The sequence below is a fragment of the Tenrec ecaudatus genome, chromosome 1 (genome assembly GCF_050624435.1).
Source record: "Tenrec ecaudatus isolate mTenEca1 chromosome 1, mTenEca1.hap1, whole genome shotgun sequence".
NCBI lineage: Eukaryota > Metazoa > Chordata > Mammalia > Afrosoricida > Tenrecidae > Tenrec > Tenrec ecaudatus.
The window spans coordinates 160,073,752-160,091,415 of record NC_134530.1 but is presented as its reverse complement, the minus strand read 5'-3'; the positions used below and the strand labels follow the sequence as shown (position 1 = coordinate 160,091,415).

The 17,664-nt window shown below is 48.3% G+C and overlaps 2 protein-coding genes across 2 annotated transcripts; both read left to right on the top strand.

The window, feature by feature from the left end:
- The first annotated feature begins 606 nt into the window (after window positions 1-606).
- On the top strand, window positions 607-12,519 carry VPS72 (vacuolar protein sorting 72 homolog). Its single transcript, XM_075561823.1, has 6 exons — window positions 607-801; window positions 5,635-5,787; window positions 5,952-6,066; window positions 7,041-7,217; window positions 11,540-11,684; window positions 11,979-12,519. The coding sequence occupies exons 1-6, from the start codon at window positions 685-687 to the stop codon at window positions 12,364-12,366; spliced, it is 1,095 nt and encodes a 364-aa protein (XP_075417938.1). The 5' UTR covers window positions 607-684; the 3' UTR covers window positions 12,367-12,519.
- Window positions 12,520-14,174: 1,655 nt separating this feature from the next.
- Window positions 14,175-17,601, top strand: TMOD4 (tropomodulin 4). Its single transcript, XM_075540343.1, has 9 exons — window positions 14,175-14,297; window positions 14,532-14,688; window positions 14,980-15,096; window positions 15,734-15,823; window positions 15,987-16,117; window positions 16,207-16,314; window positions 16,655-16,798; window positions 16,981-17,125; window positions 17,579-17,601. Exons 1-9 carry the CDS (start codon window positions 14,175-14,177, stop codon window positions 17,599-17,601), a joined length of 1,038 nt encoding a protein of 345 aa, XP_075396458.1.
- The last annotated feature ends 63 nt before the right edge of the window (window positions 17,602-17,664 follow it).

The following is a 17,664-nucleotide window of genomic DNA, read 5'->3' as shown; positions in this document are numbered from 1 at the left end:
TGGTGCCAGGGTGACAGGAAAGAACAGGGATTCTAAGGAGAGAAGAAAAGTATGGAGGTGTAACAGAGAACTGGGCTAAGAGGAATGATGCTAGAATAAGATATATGTGGTGATACGGTAGAGGTGAGTTATTCTTCATAATAGCTTTAAAAGTTCAGTATAATTATTAGTCCCATTTTACAGATGAAGAAATGAAGGTCAGAAAGGTAAGGTCACACATCTATAAGACCTTAAAGCTCACATTTGCACTCAGTCTAATAAACTATGTTTTCGAACACAGTAATACTCTTCTCAAAGAGGTAAGCCTATGCAGTAGAAGATTTGGGGCAGTAGCGGGTTTTGAACAGAAGAATGACAAAGTCATCTATAATGGAAAAATTCTTACTGGCATCAGAGTGAAAGACTGGAGCAGGGGCTACTCAAAGAAAACGGGTAGACACTCAAATTCTGGATTTAGATAATAAGTGCCACCAGGTAGAATCGTGATTCTAAGGGTAGGAGGGCTTAATGGGCTAAACTGAAAAAATAAAGCAAGACTAGAAGCTTTCGACATTCTGTTGCTTCTGCCTGCAGACGTCCCGTTTCCGGCACGTCTGCCATCCGCAGGTAGTGGTATCGAGCGCCGAGCGCTGAAAACCGAGCTGGGTCAGGGGCCGCAGGTGGCGGCGCAGTCTCGGGGTCGGTATGAGTTTGGCTGGGGGCCGGGCCCCCCGGAAGACCGCCGGGAATCGCCTTTCGGGGCTCTTGGAGGCCGAAGAGGAAGATGAATTCTACCAGACGACTTATGGGGGTTTTACAGAGGCAAGAGCCGGGTCCAGGAAGAGGGGGAGGAAGCGAAGTGAGGAGTCTTGACAAAGAAGGAGGCGGGGATAAAGAGGAGTCTGAATGCTCTTACGGGACGGGGTGGGGAGTCTGGGGGACGTGCAACGGAGGCCTTTAAAAAAACACGGTTGAGGGGGTCAGGGATGGAGAAATTCAGTAGAAGGAAGCGCCGGAGGATAGAAAGAAAACCTACTGTGTATTTCTCTAACTACATCTCCCACCTAGCTATTGACGTCTAGTCACGCCGGGTTTATGATGATGGTTAATTGCGCGATTCTTTACCTGAGATGCAGAAAGCAATCTCTCCCCAAGTTAGAAGGACTTAGCCGATTCCTTTGTCAGCCTTCAAGGCTCAGCGTCTCCTTAGAGTTCTTCCTTGACTGTCCTAAAAGCCTCCCCGTATGTTGCCTTCATGTAGCACATCTCGATTTGTCGTTAGTTTTGGTTTGTCTATATTTCTCTCGTATGTTAAGCTCCATAAGGTTAGAGAACATCTGCCTTGTCCAACAGTGTAAGTTCTGTGCCTAGTGTAGTGTCATTACATTTTTATTGATTGCATCTGTTTATTAAATATTATGGAGTACCCAGAGCATGCTAGGTACTAGCCTCTAAGGAAACAATATTAAAAACACCAATCTGCTCTTACATATTCCTTACCCCATTAGGAGAACTAGTTGGGTCGAGAGGCAGTTAAAAAAAATCTGTGAGAAAAACATAAAACTAAGGGATAAGCCTCGGGTGTTATAGTAATCCATAAGAGCCAGAGCTGTGGTCAGGGTAGGCATTCTGAGGAGGGCTGATGGCTAAGTTGAGGTCAGTGTGACAAGTAAGCCATGGCTGTTTGAAGCACAGTAGGACCGGGAGCGTGGTGCCCGTAGTCAGTACACTGGAGGGGGTGGGACAGTGGATAAAGGCACTGAGATCTAGCTCTAATTGGGGACCTGCAAGTTTACCCTAATTTTCTAGGGCATGAAGGGGAATAAAGAAGGGCTGGCAGAAGTAGACATAGGCCAGATTTTGTAGGGTGTGTATGTAAATGATTTTTAATCTTCAGACACAAGATTTCATCCAAGTTCCATGGTCGGTCAGATTTTAATTTTTAAAAGATGACTTGTTCTCCATTTAAAAGCAGCTACTGTTTTGTTAACTGACCAGATTACAAAAATAATCATGGTAGATACCTTAGTTGATACTTGTAATAAACCTGTTGCTCTGGTCTTCCCTGTTGCCAGTATCTCCACCTTCTATGAAATGGGTGGTCTTTTTCTTCATGCCACCATGTGGAGAAGGTCATTTGAAAGACCACAGGAAGTTATTTGCTGCTTTGAAGCATTTCCCAGGAGCATAGATCTCGTGAATCAGATTCTCCATGTAGATGATGCCATATTGACCAGGAGATCTTGCGATCAAGAGTGTTACCTTTCAGAACAATATATTTCTTAATGATTTTGGCATAACCACACATGAAGATCGGTTCATTCACTGACTTCAGACGTGGGCACCTCCATGAAATGTATGGTTCCACAATCCTTCGCATGTTCATAGAAGCCTTGTTCAGCTTAACAAAGGTGCCACCGAACATCTGGCAAAGGCGAAGAAACTGCAATACTTGTCCAACTTTTGGGGCTCACATCATTGATACCTCTTATGCTGATAACAAATGCCAGCTTGGGTTCTCCGGGCACAGAGAAGCTGCCAGCTTTTCTTGCCATCCTAGACATTCGGATTTCAAACTGTCCATCCGCCTCTGTTCCTTGTGATGGTGCTCAGCTTTCTCATGGATAAGCTTCGTCATCCTTGCCCTTTAAAGAATCTTTTAGGCAAACTTCTTTCTCAGGCACTTGATCTTTTTAGTTCTGTGAAATTCCTTTGCTTTATCTTCAGGGTCTCTGGAACAGCAGGGCCTTCTTTTTCTGCAACAACCTGCATGGTTCCAGCCAACTTAAAAAAAAAGGGTGGGGGAGGGAGATAAATCTTAATGAAGAGAATAATGTAAAGGGAGAAGACTAGAAACTAGATTAGGCAGCTGCAAAAATCCAGGCAATTGGGGATGACCTGAACTGAAGTTGTTGCAGTGGGAAGGAAAATAATAATAGGAAACTTCAAGGAAAATTTGAAACAAGAAAACCAAAACTCACTGCCATCGAATTGATAGTGACTCATGGCGACACTATAGGATAGGGTAGAACTGCCCCTGTGGGTTTCTAAGTCTGTAAATCTTTACAGGAGTAGAAAGCCCTGTCTTTTTCCTGTGGAATGGCTGTGGTTTTGAACTGGTAACCTTGCAGTTAGCAGCCTGACTTGTAATCACTATGCAATCAGAGCTCCTTCAAGAAACTAAGGAAATAGAATCCACAGAACTTGTTGACTAATACGAGTCATTACGTACGTGGTTCTACCCAAGTAGTTTAAAATAGAACTTTCTCATCTCTCATCTACAGCCCATTTCCCTCTCTCCATTAGCCTATTCCTGTCATTTTACGAGTAGTTATTTAATATGTACCCTTCATGCTTCCAAAAAGGATTTAGGTAGGCTTACTATATAAACAAAAAGTAGGAACAGTAAACATAGAGACAGATCACATCATTGTACCAGGAGTCTGTGCTAAAATGGTTAGAGCAAACGATAATAAATTTAGCTCTTAGCTGCTTGACAGCTACACCTCAAATTTAGTTTTTCTTTAATCAGAAAGGAGCATATCATTCAAGAAAAACAAACTGATTGAGAACTAAGTCCAAGGACGAATGTGTCATTGAATTTTTATAAAAATAAAGTAGCCCTCAATAAAATGATTTTTTAATTAGTAAAGTAATAATGGTGTTACAGATGTCTTAGTAATGACCCTCAATAAAAGACAAAAGAATAATAGTAAACTCATGAGTTAGTGAAAGCCTTTCTGCTGAGCACTCAGCTATGTGTAGTTGAACCACTATCCTCTAGCGATAGGACTTAATACCAGTTAGGGCTGAGGGGATTAATGTGCTCCCAGGCTGTCTTTGGCAAATGTCAGCTGGAAGGAAGTGCTGGTCATCCGTGCAAGGTTGAACTCGGCTGGCTTGGCGCATTACCCGTCAGTGTTGCTTGCTTTGGCAGCATGTGTACCAAGATTAGCCCATTAGTCTGTATCACTGATTGAAGAGAGCCACATGTTTGAGGTGCCACCTACCCCAGTTGACTTCCCCACTCCCAAGTGCTTTTTCTGCCTTGCCTTTCTGTGGTGGCTGCCACTGTAGCTATAATCTGCACCATCCCAGGCCTAGGCTGTACTCCAGGCTCTCATCCAGGCCCTCCTTTGTACACAGTAGTTTCACCTCCCCTACATCTTCCAGGGTTCCATGGTTCCCATTACCGATAGTAGTAGCAACACCCAACTGTGCATCTCTCCCAACACAGTTGAGAAATGAGCCATTTCTCACAGTGAATTTACCTCAGTGGTGATTATCAATCTAGGACAGATAAGGAGAGGAAGAAGATTGACAGTCACTGGCCTGCAACTTATTAGCCTGGCATTTGAACTTCTCCATAGGCTGAATTGTTACGGTACTGTGTCCGTTCATTTTGCCCAGGGTCTTCCTCAACGTTGCCACGCATAGTGTCCCTTTCCAGGACTGGTCTCTCCTGATAACACGTCCAGAAGACATGAAAGAAAGTCTCTCTGTGTTTGCTCCTGAAGAGCATTCTGGCTCTTTATAACAGAACTAGTGTGAGGACGGCCCTGGGCCCTGGAGTGTACATTAGGTCTTTATGAGACGGAACTGACTGTGTGGCCCTGAACACCAACAACTTAGGCTGAATGCAGCCTTCTGTTAAATCTTACAGCCCTCGAGCTCTGAACATTGAGAGGAAGCCGACTGTGCTGGATCTAAAGACGTTCAGCTGAAAAGGCTTTTTGCCTTTAAGAAACCCTCTACTTAATTCTGAATCCATATTTCAAAAGCATATGTTATACATTCTTGGTTCTATACCTTTGTCCTTACTATTCCATCTGCCTGTGATTTTCCCCTTCGCTCTTGGTGATCTTTTACCCATTCCTCAACTTTGTCATCATGGTTAGTCTGCAAGGACTGGTCATTATGCATCTTTTATAATTATATGAAAGATGTATTCAAACTACAAAAATTACTTGGCAGTTATATAACTGCCAATCACATCATTACATAACTGTCAAACAACTAAGAATCATGTTACTTTTTCCTTGCTTCTCGGTGTTCATTATTGCCAGACTCAGTTCATGAGCAGAAGAGCTGGAAAATTGTTGTAAATGTGGAATGTCAGATAAGAGAGACACTGTGAAGAGCAGGCTTGCTACCATTCTTTAAACCAAGGCACAAGTCTTCATCCTTGAAAACCTAAAGCAGAGTTTCACAAAACTGTGGGCTACACACCAAATTTGCTCCACCATGTTTCTGTTTGGCTCTTAGCAGAAAAAATTGCTGAAGGATTAATGTATAAAGTTTAGGTCTTCCCAGACAGAGCCTTGGAAGGTTTTATTGTCAGTTAGTCCTCTGTGTGTTATCTTGTATTGAAACTTTTCTTTTCGTGATTCAGGCCTGTCCTCCAGTAGACCGTGAGCTACCTGGAAGGAGACACCAAGACACAGTCCTTCGTTTTCTGTAAGACAGTGTGCTATAGGCAAAGCACAGTCAAAAGTCATCAGTTAGGAAAGCTGCTTGTCCTGGGGAAATGAACAGCTGGATTGGGAAATGGTATGGGGCAATTTTCTTAGCTGGAAAATGAGGAGATTCTGTTCCTCCTGGAGATGCATTGATATCTCCAATGCCAGCCTTACCCTCCTGTCCCTTTGCCCTCAGGAATCAGGTGATGATGAGTATCAAGGGGACCAGTCAGACACAGAGGATGAGGTGGACTCTGACTTTGACATCGACGAAGGGGATGAACCATCCAGTGATGGAGAAGCAGAAGAGCCAAGAAGGAAGCGCCGAATAGTCACCAAGGCCTATAAGGTGCAGAAAGATTTCTGATTTTCTTTGACGGTCTCTTTACTAGAAGAACCCAATACTCCCTATGCCAGTTTCATTTGCTAAATGGTAGTTTTCTGTTAAGATTCTAACCCCCCTCCTCCCTATCTCTTCTCTCCCCTGGTCTCTGCTCCCCCAATCGGTCCCAGGAACCTCTCAAGAGTTTAAGGCCTCGAAAGGTTAGCGCTCCAGCTGGCAGCTCTCAGAAGGCTCGAGAAGAGAAAGCACTGCTGCCGCTTGAACTTCAGGATGAAGGCGCGGACAGTGAGTCGGAACATTGCTTGCCGTGGACTAACTGGGGATGCCAATCCTGTTCATGTGTAGGTTAGAGAACAGGTGGCGGGAGGACTGGACGGGCAGAGAGTCAGTCTTCTAGTGAGGCAGTGGTTCTCATCAGTCCTCGTGCGCGGCCCTGTCAGACAGGTCCTCGTGTGGTGGTGACCCCAGCCATCACATGATTTTCACTGCTACTCTTACGAATCGCAATGTAAGTATCTGATACGCAGGATGCACTTTCATTGTTACCTATTGAACATAATTAGATCATAATGATGAATAACCAAAACAGCATGTAATTCTATATTATGAAATATTTTTTTAATGACAAATAAGTGAAAGGTTTTCTTAAAGCATGGTGTAGCATGGGTAACAGTCTTCACGCTGGGTTCTCATAGGCGGGGTATCTGCATGTGGTGGACCCGCTCTGAGACAGACAGAGGAGTGGCCTCTCGGTTCCTAAGACCACTGGAAATAAGTGTTTTCCGATGGTCTTAGGCGACCCCTGTGAAAGGGTCATTTACCCCCAAAGGGGTCGAGACCCCAGGTTGAGAACCGCTGTGTTAAGGGGTTCGTATCAGTGAGAAAATAATTTTATAGAGGGTTTACAGGCCAATTTGTGAGGCAAAAAAAAGTATAGATGGTCCATTTAAAAGGAAAAAACACACTGCCATGGAGTTGATTCCAGCTCGTACCAGCGCTACATAGGATTTCCAAGACTGTAAATCTGTAAGGGAGCCAATAGCCTCAAGCTTCCCCATAAGCTGTTGGTGGCTCTGACCCGCTGAATTTGCAGTCCAACACTTACCATACTATTCTTAGAAAACGCACACTGAAGTGTTTAGCGGCAAAGGGCTATGCGTATATAACTTACATGTTTGAAATTACTTCCAATTAAAGTTCAGAATAAAGAGGGCAGTCATGATATTTCAAGATTTCTTCCTGTCTGATTGTCTTCTCAGGTCGGAAGTCTATGCGTCAGTCTACAGCGGAGCACACGCGACAGACGTTCCTTCGGGTACAGGAGAGGCAGGGCCAGTCGCGACGGCGAAAGGGGCCCCACTATGAGCGACCACTGACCCAGGAGGAGCTGCTTAGGGAGGCCAAGATCACAGAGGAGCTCAACCTCCGTTCACTGGGTCAGTCCGTGGGTCCAGGAGCAGTGAGTGGCCAGTGGGGCTGACAAGGCTGTGAGACCTGGAGGACTAGAGGAACCAAAGCAATGGAGGTTTAGAACCAGGGAGTCGGGAGAAGAGGAATAAGGGAGAGTAGAACAAGCTAAATTGAGGTACTTTTGGGGTAAAATAAGAATCACATAGAACTGATTTTAAATCCAGGTCCTGCTATTTACTCGCCATGAGACGGGAGACAAATGTCATGACCGACCTGTATCTCGCTTTCATCGCTCACAAAGCACTAGCGCGTACTGTCAATGGATCGTTCCTGGACAGGCTTCATGTGGCTTGGCTCCTTCGCTCACCTGCTTGCTTAACCTCTCTCATATCTCAAAAGTGACTAACTCAGATTATACCCTATGCTAATCCTGCCTTGCTAACATCACAAAGACCACCCATTCCCAAATGAGATTGTACCCATAGGCATAGAGGTTAGGAATTATAGTACAGTTCATAACACTCTACCCTTTGGCCTCTCAAAGTTCACGTACTTCCTAATGCACAACACATTTACCCCATCGTGTCATGCCAAAATTCTGAATCAACTCCAAGCCCCAAATCTCATCTTCTGAATCATCTAAATACAATTTGGGGGATGTTAGGCTTATTCCACCTAGGAGCAAAATTCCTCCTCATCTGTTAATTTAATGTGTAATCTAGACTAAAAGTTATCTGCTTCTAAAATAGACAAAATGTAGACACCCCATTATAAATAGGAAAAATTGAAGAAACGAAGCGCTAACAGGCACCAACCCCCAAACCCAGACGACAATTTACATTAACTCTCAAAGCGTGAGAAGAATCCACTTCTCTGAGACCATGGCCTCTTTTAACGTTGCTTTTTAGGTTCTGGGGAAAAGCCCCTCATCTCAGCGCTTGCTTTCAGCTCTGCTTTCCAGCCCACTGAGCTGGCAATTCTATGTGTTGAGCTCTGGGCCGCCTTATTCTCCTTGTTCATCTGAATGGAGACACCAGCCCCTAGACCCCAGCGGGCCTCCTTGTGCTATGACAACACTATCTCCTTAGCTTTGGGAAGTGGCCTGTCTGCCTGCTTTCCCTTAATGACGGCCGGGGCCATGCCCCCACCCTTTGAATCCGAGAAGGTCCTGTTTCCTCTGCTCCTTCCAATAGTTCTGTGATCCCTGAGCTGCTCTGGAAATGGTACAATAGAAGCCCGGACCTCGGCGCTAGAATCCGTTCTAGAAGGAGCATTGAGATGTGATGCAATTGAGTTCCAAATCATTTTTTTCCCAATAGCAATAACTGAAAACAAATTAATCCATCTTGACCACCAAGTTTTTACCCTAACCTTACCTTTTTATACAAAACATTACACACACATTTCAAAGTAAATAAGTTCAGAGTTAAGTAATATAATTTAAATAAGAAACAACATTTAAAAAGTTTTTAACAACTACAGTATGTCCCCTACCTTGAGATTGATGAGGATCTGGATGTGTGGACACAGATGTGGAGAGGAGGGATGGAGAGAGAGTCATTGTTTGGAAGTGGACTCCCCTGCCATAAGAATCAACTGGTGGCTGCTTTTCAGAAGTGTTCCCCCTTCTTTGTCTTTTTTCACTAGGACCTGGCTGGGTCGCTCTCTAAAAAATCTGTCTAATGTGGTCAGCTGTTGTCGTTTCCTTAACTGTTTTCTAACTGGGTTTACTAAGTCATCATCAGCAATATCAGTAACACGGTTACCAGTTCGTTTTCCTGATGATTCTTTTCAAAAAACTCTCTTAGGACTCCTGTGTTTTATCCAAAAGCAGTATGAAAAGCTGCAAACAATAAGAAAATAATAGCAAACACTTGGAACACAGCCCCCAAAGGTTTAAGCAATGTGTACTAAAAACGCCAACTAATGCTGAGTGACTGAAACATGACCTGCTTTTTACAAAAATCATGTGCGTCGGGTCAGATTCCGATGTTTTGTTCGAGGCCTGATGCAGAATGTTCTCGACGTTCAAGTCAAAGTCTGATGACGTTGACTGCCGATGCGGTAGAGGGCCAGGGTTCTACTGTCCTGTTTTCTTGGTGGACAATAGACACAGCTTCTTTGCTCTTTTTCTCTTCCGCATACAGAATTCCATGAGGCAAGTACTCTGTTTTCCTTTCTCTGTCCAACTTGTTCTAAGCTGCTCGGCCCGCTGTGGTAATCAGTCCAATCCATCAGGCACAGGCTGAATTGATGTTGCAGAAGATTGTGTGGCCACGTCCTAGGACATTCTTTATTTTCCATTAGAACTTTCTAGTTCCTTAAATTCTGTTTTACTTTTGTATCATTCCTTTTTAAGTCCATTGGCTTCCTCGCCATTTCACTATGAGGAGTAAGGAGAAACTACGCAGCCCCTGAGAAATCACATCAGCCAAGTATCCAAGTTTGTCATTATAAACTCTGCCTTCTACTGTAGTTTCACATCATTGAGACAAGTTCTTTGCTACAAAAAGCATCACCTTCTGTTGTCCAGCCACATGTTCATTCTCCTTAAAAGCCTCCCCAGAAGAGTGTCCCAGCCCACATTCCTAAAGCAGTCTTTTGTTGGTGCCGTGCGTATTACCTAAGATGATAGCACGCAGCTCCGTGTTTCTCGTCGCCACTTTAGTCTGAGCCCTGTAGGCAAGCCCGGCTTCTACTGTTGTCGTTGTCGTTAGATGTCGCTGAGTTGGTTCTGACTCATGAGGACCCTGTGTACAAACAACAAACCACCACCTAGTGCTGAGTCATCCACAGACTTGTTAACGATGTTCAAGCCCCTAGTCGTAGCCACTGGGTCAATCCGTCTTCTTCTCTGCCCCTGTACTTGACCGAGCCTGATGCCCTTCTCCAGGGACTGCTCTCTGCTGGTAACTTGTCCAGTGTACGTAAGACGAAGTCTCTCCTTTCCTTTAAGGAACATTCTGGATGTGCTGTTTCCAAGACAGATTTGTTCTTTTGGTAGTTCATGGTCATTATATTTTTTAGCCAACACCATCATTCAGATGCCTTGGTCAGTGCCCAATTTTCATGTGTATATGAGGTGATTGAAAATACCATGGTTTGCGTCAGGCGTAAAGGATAGGATTACAATGCATACCTGGGGGAAGCAATTTGGTTCATAACACCTGCTGTGTAGTTGGTTTTGTTGGTTTGTTTTTCAGTGTATGTGGGCAGGAACTCAGAAAGGAAGTGCAGGCTGAGAGGCCCGGGGGATGGGGAGGGTGCGGAGGGGTCATGCCCTAGGTGCCTGGAAGAAGTCGAGGAACGGGTGTCAGGAGGAGGAGGGCAGAGACCTTTACACTGAAGCTGTGGAGCCATGAGAAACTGATGGGCCGGCTTCAAGAAGGTTGTTGGTGATTAGTGGTAAAAGGCTTGCCCATGTGGACGTTGAAGTCACCAGGGCGACTAAGGTGATCGGCGATAAGGTGGAAAGGCAGAGGAAACTGGTGTCCGCAGTAAGTCCGCAGTGAGTGCAGGTGCCCAGACCTTGGAGAACTGGTAGGGAAGGGACTTAGGGGCAAGGTAGAGGAACAGGGACCGGAGAGCCACAGTGGGGGGCTTCTAGGACCCAGGCCTATTTTCTCATGTGAGGTGTGAGAGAACTAGCAGCCTCCCCAGAAGGCCATGGGGGAAGAGGTGGCCTTTGCAGATGCCAGGTTTCAGTTGAGACAAACCGTGGTGTCGGTGAGCTGCTATTAATAAAGCAGTCAAGGCTAAAGGAAGGGTTCCAGAGAAGGGGAGGAGCCCGAGGGTGAGTCCGGGAGAGAAAGCCCTGCCCCTTCAAGTCATGCCACTGCAGAGACTTTTGGGGGGAGGAGAGGGACATAGAGTGGTACTCATACTTAAAAAGGATTGCGTCCACACCGCACTCGTTTAAGAATGACACGGAAATTTGGAGTTCCTTCAGAGGAAAGGAGCCAGGAATAGCTAAAGCTGTGTATTCATTAACAAACATGTATTGAGCCCCTTGATATGTAGACTATTGGGTGAGCCTGATAATATCATAGGTAATTGGAGTCACAGTCACTGCCCATCAAGGAAAGGCTGCAAACGGCACCAAACTGCTGTTGAGCGGTGTCCCCAAGTGCTGCACTGCCGAGGGAGAGGAAGCAAGTGGCCAGAAGACATGAAGAGCAGGCCAAACAGAAAACCTGCGGGACGTGAGGTGCTGGAGGCTGCAGGACACTTGCTGTAGCTGAAGTGAGCAGTGGCCAGACAGCCAGGGAGATCCTTGAGACAAAGGAGCAGCATTTTTGGTGAGACGAGGGGAGACACTAACGATTCCTGTGTTCCTTTTACCCTGAAGAGACATATGAGCGACTTGAGGCTGACAAAAAGAAGCAGGTTCACAAGAAACGGAAGTGCCCTGGGCCCATTATCACCTATCACTCTGTGACAGTGCCACTTGTTGGGGAGCCAGGCCCCAAGGAAGAGAATGTGGATGTGGAAGGGTGAGTGAGTCATTGGGAGGAGGAAAGAGGTTCCCCTTCTGTATTCAGCTCGGGTTCTCTCGGGCCCCATCTCACTTGCCGGCCTCCCCAGTTCTCCCTAACAACGAGGTGGTCTTCCAGAGTCCTTCCTGTAGCACCTTCTCTTTCGTTTTCCTTTGTCCCAGGTATTGAAGGGTTCTCAGACTGCTCCCTACCGTTCGTTTTGCCTCCTTTTTCTCTTGCCTGGCCTCTTTCTGTATCCGTCGTCTTCTCTCCTTGGCTCCTGACTCGTTTTCGTCTCTTGTTTGCTTTCAGACTTGAACCTGCTCCCACAGCTTCAGCGCTGACTCCCCACGCTGGAACTGGGCCTGTTGTCCCCCCTGCCCGCTGCTCACGCACCTTCATCACCTTCAGTGATGATGCGACGTTTGAGGAATGGTTCCCCCAAGGGCGGCCTCCAAAGGTCCCTGTTCGGGAAGTCTGCCCAGTGACACATCGCCCAGCCCTATACCGAGACCCGGTTACAGACATACCTTATGCTACTGCCCGGGCCTTCAAGATCATTCGTGAGGCCTACAAGAAGTACATCACTGCCCATGGACTGCCACCAACTGCCTCAGCCCTGGGCCCTGGCCCTCCACCTCCGGAGCCCCTCCCAGGCCCCGGGCCCCGAGCTCTGCGTCAGAAAATCGTCATCAAATGAGATGGCGCATCCTTAGCAGCCTCCTCCTTGCCTGACTTGGGTTTCTCGAAGTCTCCCGCTTCTCTCTGTCATCCCTGACCTCTACCCAACCATGTTGTTCTTCGGAATTCCTTCCCCTTTGTTTTTAATCTAATAAAATAGAACGATCCCTTTTGTCTGGTGTCTATTAGAGGGTTGCGACTAAGAAGTATTTGTACATGTTGGAGTATATGTTGATCTTTATATTGGTTTGATAGCATTTATTACGAGTTACCTTTTTTTAATTGTAGAGTACACCTACAACTATATTCTAATTAATGCTTTAGAATTAAGATACCAAAACAAAACTATATTCACCTTTATATGCCTCATAAGGAGCCCTGGTGTCCTATAGTAGTTACACTTTAGGCTACTAACCGCAAGGCTCTACTCCCTTAAATATAGTCTCAAAAGAAAAGTACAGCCTTGGAAACTTCCAGGGGCAATTCTACCCTGCCCTATCTGGGTCACAACGAGTTGACATCGACTTAGTGGCTGTAAATTTAAGTTTTCAAGTTTTATATGCCTCAGGAAATTTGAACGTAGCAGGTGCCAACTAAGTAGCAATCTGCTTCTTAATAGAACAGCAGGGCTCGGGTTTGTACGGGACAAAGGGGAGGAAGTGCCATGTCTGTGAGCGGCCACTAGAGGCTCTCTAGGCTGGGCAGGGTATGGGGGCTGTGTGTATGTGATCTCCCACTACCCCCACCTTGCCAGATCTAAAATAATAAAACGCTGAGCTCACTGTTCCCCCACCCTCTCCCCGGCACCGGGCTCCTCCTGCTGCTGCAGAACAGACAGACCGACCAACAGAAGGGGAGGTGGCCATCAGGACTGGTAGGTGGGGAAGGCAGGGGGCTTATGGGTCAAAGTCTGGTGGGAAATGGGAGGAGGAGAGTGGCAATAGTTGGGAATAATGGGGATGGTCCCTCCGTCTGCCTGTCACAGGTATGTTTCTGCCACTGTCTCCTGCCCCGTCTGTAGTTTAAGTTCAGTGTCTCAACGTTTGTGTCACTCGCACATTTACCACGGTGTGAATGTGTAGCTTGTATGTACTCTTCAAATGTAAAAGACCACGCAGCTTCAATCTGTCCACTGATTTGAGACAAGCTATCCCATGTAGAAGGCATTTCCCACCCATTGAGTCAGTGTCACCTTCCAGTTCAAAGCTAGGGACAAACGAGGGGGACTCTGAGGTCTAACCACCCTTCCCCCAACCTGGAAGTCCCTACGGCTTTCTGAACCCGGGCTTTGTCAGGATCTAGAAATCTAGCAAACACGGACAAGGAACTCTTGATCTGCTCTACAATAAAAGAGGAAACGGGAAGGGCAAGAGAACCGTCCTCCTTGCCCCCATGATCTTACACGTTTCCTACTTGCTTTTGGGGGAAAAACAGGATTCTGGGAAAGAAAGGAATTTCCCTGGAGGTCTCTGCCCACCTCCTTCCCTTCCATAGGAACTGGGCTCAGAGCCAGCTGTGTTGGCAGGGCCTCCCCGCAGCTGTTACAGGTTATAGGGCAGGCAGGGCTGCTGCCAAGGTGTCTCTGTCATACAGTGGGAAGGCAAACCCAGCGTGGGTGCTTGGGATCCCCATGCAGAGTGGCTGGAAGCAGGGAAAAGGCGCTTCTGCTTTGACCTACAAGCAACCTCACATTCCCCTAACTTCTTCCTCTGCTCTGCTCTGCCCTGATGATCTCCATCCTATTGTACCCACTCCCTCCCTCCGTTTTCACGCACTCTCCCCATATTCCCCAGGCGCCCAGCACAGCAGGGAGGGGTGGGGGCCATCATGTCATCATATCAGAAGGAACTGGAGAAATACAGAGACATAGATGAAGATGAGATCCTAAGGACCTTGAGCCCCGATGAGCTAGAGCAGCTGGACTGCGAGCTACAGGAAATGGACCCCGAGGTAGGGGCCTCTGTGGAATCCAGACCATCCGTGGGAACCAGGGGTGGCAGTCCCCAGGAGTTTGGGAAGGAAGGGTGCTGGGCCCTGGGTGGCTAAGACCAGGGTTGTCTGTCTACAGGGCCTGCAGTCCCAAGAAGGCCAGGGGAAAAAATGTCTGAAGATATTTTAGGGAGCCCTAGAGGTGGCCCAGCTCAGAATAGAGATCTGACTTGCCCCCCAAAACTCATCCCTAAGAACATGCTCCTGCCTGCTGGATTCAGACAACGTGACCAGACAAAGAAGAGCCCAACCGGGCCGCTGGACCGAGAGGCCCTTTTGCAGTACCTGGAACAGCAGGCACTAGAGGTCAAGGAGCGTGATGACTTGGTGCCCTTCACAGGCGAGAAGAAGGGTATGGGGACCCTGCTATCCATGCTTCCTGGACCCAAACATCTGTCTCTCCTGAGCTCCCACCCTGCCAACTCCCTGCCCCTTCCAACCTTTCAGCTCTGAGCTTCCCAGGGCCTTGGTGCCCTACTGCCTGCATCCCGAGGAGCGTACACTTTTGAGTTCCTCATGAGAACAAAGGCTCAGCAGTTTGATTCCTGAGCTTGTAGCAGATTCACTCTGAGAGAGGGACACTGGAGGCCCAGCTCATGGGAGAGACAGCCTCTACCTGAGCCTGCCTTCATCTCCCCATCAGGGAAACCCTTTATTCAGCCCAAGAGGGAAATTCCAGCTGAGGAGCAGATCACCCTGGAACCGGAGCTGGAGCAGGCACTGTCCCATGCCACGGACGCTGAAATGTGTGACATTGCAGGTGGGCAGCTGGGGGCAGTTGAGGATGGGAGGAGCAGAGGCCGACCCTGGCTAAGGCAGGGGGCTAGTGGGGAAGGCCCTGAATCAGGTCATAGAGATCAGAGAAAACCTTGAAGGTTTTTAACTTTTCTTGATTTTGTATCGATTCATTCATTTCCTTTCAACTCAGTTAACACCTCTGAGGGCCGTTTTATAGGGATTGTAGAAGCCAAGGCAAGTGGAACTCTTTAGGCGGAAATCTGGGAGGACTCTCCCACCCTCTAGTGCTCCGTAGGGACCTTCCCTTAGCCCTCTGAATGCTTGAAAAATGACTCCCTGGGGCAGTGTATAGGAGGCCCAGTGGTGCACTGGTGCATCGGCCGCTAACAACAGCAAGCTTCACAGTTCGAAACCACCAGCCGCTCCTCTGGAGAAAGATGGAGCTTTCTACTCCCATAAAGAGTCTCACAAACTCACAGGGGCCATTCTCTCCTGTCCCGAGTGAGGGACCTCCTAGGGCCCAGGGAGGATGGGGAACCGCTGAAGCAGTAGAAGAGGTCGGGACTCACAAAGGCTGCAGCCGACAGATTCAGAATGAGGTGGTGAGGTGCTGAGCCCGCCCTTCTCAGCCTCGCGCCCTGTCTGCTTTCCCTCTCCAGCGATTCTGGGCATGTACACGCTGATGAGCAACAAGCAGTACTATGATGCCATCTGCAGCGGGGACATCTGCAACACTGAAGGCATTAGCAGTGAGTGGGGGGGGGGGGGCGGAGCTCGACCCCAGGACTCTTGGCAGGTAGTCCCAGAGTCTGGGAAATAATCCTAAAGGGTGAAGCCGGCTGACTCGGGAAGAGGACCAATGGGAGATGGTGGGGAACATGGTGGGGTTCCCTTCCTGCCCTCACCCACCAGGTGTGGTGCAGCCTGACAAGTATAAGCCAGTGCCAGATGAGCCCCCCAATCCCACCAACATTGAGGAGATACTAAAGAAAATTCAAAGCAACGACAAGGAGCTGGAGGAGGTGAACCTCAATAACATACAGGTATTGATGCCAGTCCTCCACCTAAGTGGGATCATGACTCCAACACGGCCAGGCCCGTAGCCCGATATCTTCTGGTCTCCTCCTGGTAGGACATCCCCATACCCATGTTAACTGAGCTGTGTGAGGCCATGAAGACAAACACCTACATCCGGAGCTTCAGCCTGGTGGCCACCAAGAGTGGTGACCCTATCGCCAATGTAAGGCTCGCCGACCTCCCTACCGCTCCCCCCACTCTGGCAGGCACCCTTGGCAGAGCTGTCAGCAGGGGTCATGCTGGAGGGATCTCTTAGGGCTGCCCTCCCACCCACAAGGCTGATTCTCAGCTCATTTCCCCAAAGGGCCACAGCCCTAACACTCCCAGCTCCACTGCACACCCCATCCTCCTGCTTGCCCCCCAAACCTGCCCTCCCCGCCGCTCCCCTCTAGTCCCTTCCAGCTCAAGGACTCAGAGCCGTGTTCCCTCTTGCTCCTGTTCTTTCTCTCCTCAGTCATCTGTGAAACTTCTCCCTAACCCTAACCCAAGTCCCTACTACCCAGGCGGTGGCCGACATGCTGCGGGAAAACCGTAGCCTCCAGAGCCTCAACATCGAGTCCAACTTCATCAGCAGCACAGGGCTCATGGCTGTGCTCAAGGCCGTTCGGGAAAATGCCACCCTCACCGAGCTCCGGGTGGACAACCAGGTCAGCACTCCCTTCCTCAGGCTTTGCCTTCAGCTACCACCCACTGAGGCCTCTCACGGAGCCACCACCTCATCGAGTCACCTCAGCAGAAACAGGCCTCTTTGACCTCCCAGAGGGGTCCGCGGTCTGGCACAGTGAATAGCCCCTAGGTCACGGATGGCTCTGTCTCTCCATTTCTCCAGCGCCAGTGGCCTGGTGACGCCGTGGAGATGGAGATGGCCACTGTGTTAGAACAGTGTCCCTCCATTGTCCGTTTCGGCTACCACTTCACCCAGCAGGGGCCGCGAGCTCGGGCCGCCCAAGCCATGACCCGGAATAATGAACTCCGTGAGTGATTGTGGACGAGAGGGTGGCGGGGGCAAAGAGGGGACTGCTGGGGGAGACTTCTACTGCAGACTGAGGGGCAAACAGCGCTGAGGCTGCCAAAGAAAACAGTCAAAGGAGGAGTTCAAATCCTGAGTGATCAGGAAGGAAGCTGGGCAGAAAAGCCCGCCGCCCCTGGCGGGATATACACAATGGGGCTTGGGAACGGTCATGGAAAAACTTCATTCTCTTCATCTTCGTCCCATTTCCCATGAACGTTTTGAAGCGCCTCAGAGAGAAGCGGAGAGGAGGAGAGGAAGCTAGAGGTGGCTGGGCAGAGGCACCTTTTCTCGGCTCGCGGAGTCGTTTCTTGTTTTCTTAAGGCAGTGTGGGCCTGCCAGGTAGCTTCAACCACGACTTCTTCAGGGAGAAGAGTGCTTCGCGGAAGGCTGGAACAAGGGCGTCTCTTCTTTACAGGTCGCCAGCAAAAGAAGAGATGACGCTGCCTGTCCTGTACCGATCAGAGCTGGGCACCCGCTTAAAGCCTCATCTACTTCCCTCCT

Coding starts and splice junctions, on each gene's coding strand:
- VPS72 (XM_075561823.1), top strand. CDS start 685: ATGAGTTTGGCTGGGGGCCGGGCCCCCCGGAAGACCGCCGGGAATCGC. Junction 5,788..5,951: donor TAGTCACCAAGGCCTATAAG/GTGCAGAAAGAT, acceptor AATCGGTCCCAG/GAACCTCTCAAGAGTTTAAG. Junction 11,685..11,978: donor GAGAATGTGGATGTGGAAGG/GTGAGTGAGTCA, acceptor GTTTGCTTTCAG/ACTTGAACCTGCTCCCACAG.
- TMOD4 (XM_075540343.1), top strand. CDS start 14,175: ATGTCATCATATCAGAAGGAACTGGAGAAATACAGAGACATAGATGAA. Junction 15,824..15,986: donor CAACACTGAAGGCATTAGCA/GTGAGTGGGGGG, acceptor CTCACCCACCAG/GTGTGGTGCAGCCTGACAAG. Junction 17,126..17,578: donor GACCCGGAATAATGAACTCC/GTGAGTGATTGT, acceptor TCTTCTTTACAG/GTCGCCAGCAAAAGAAGAGA.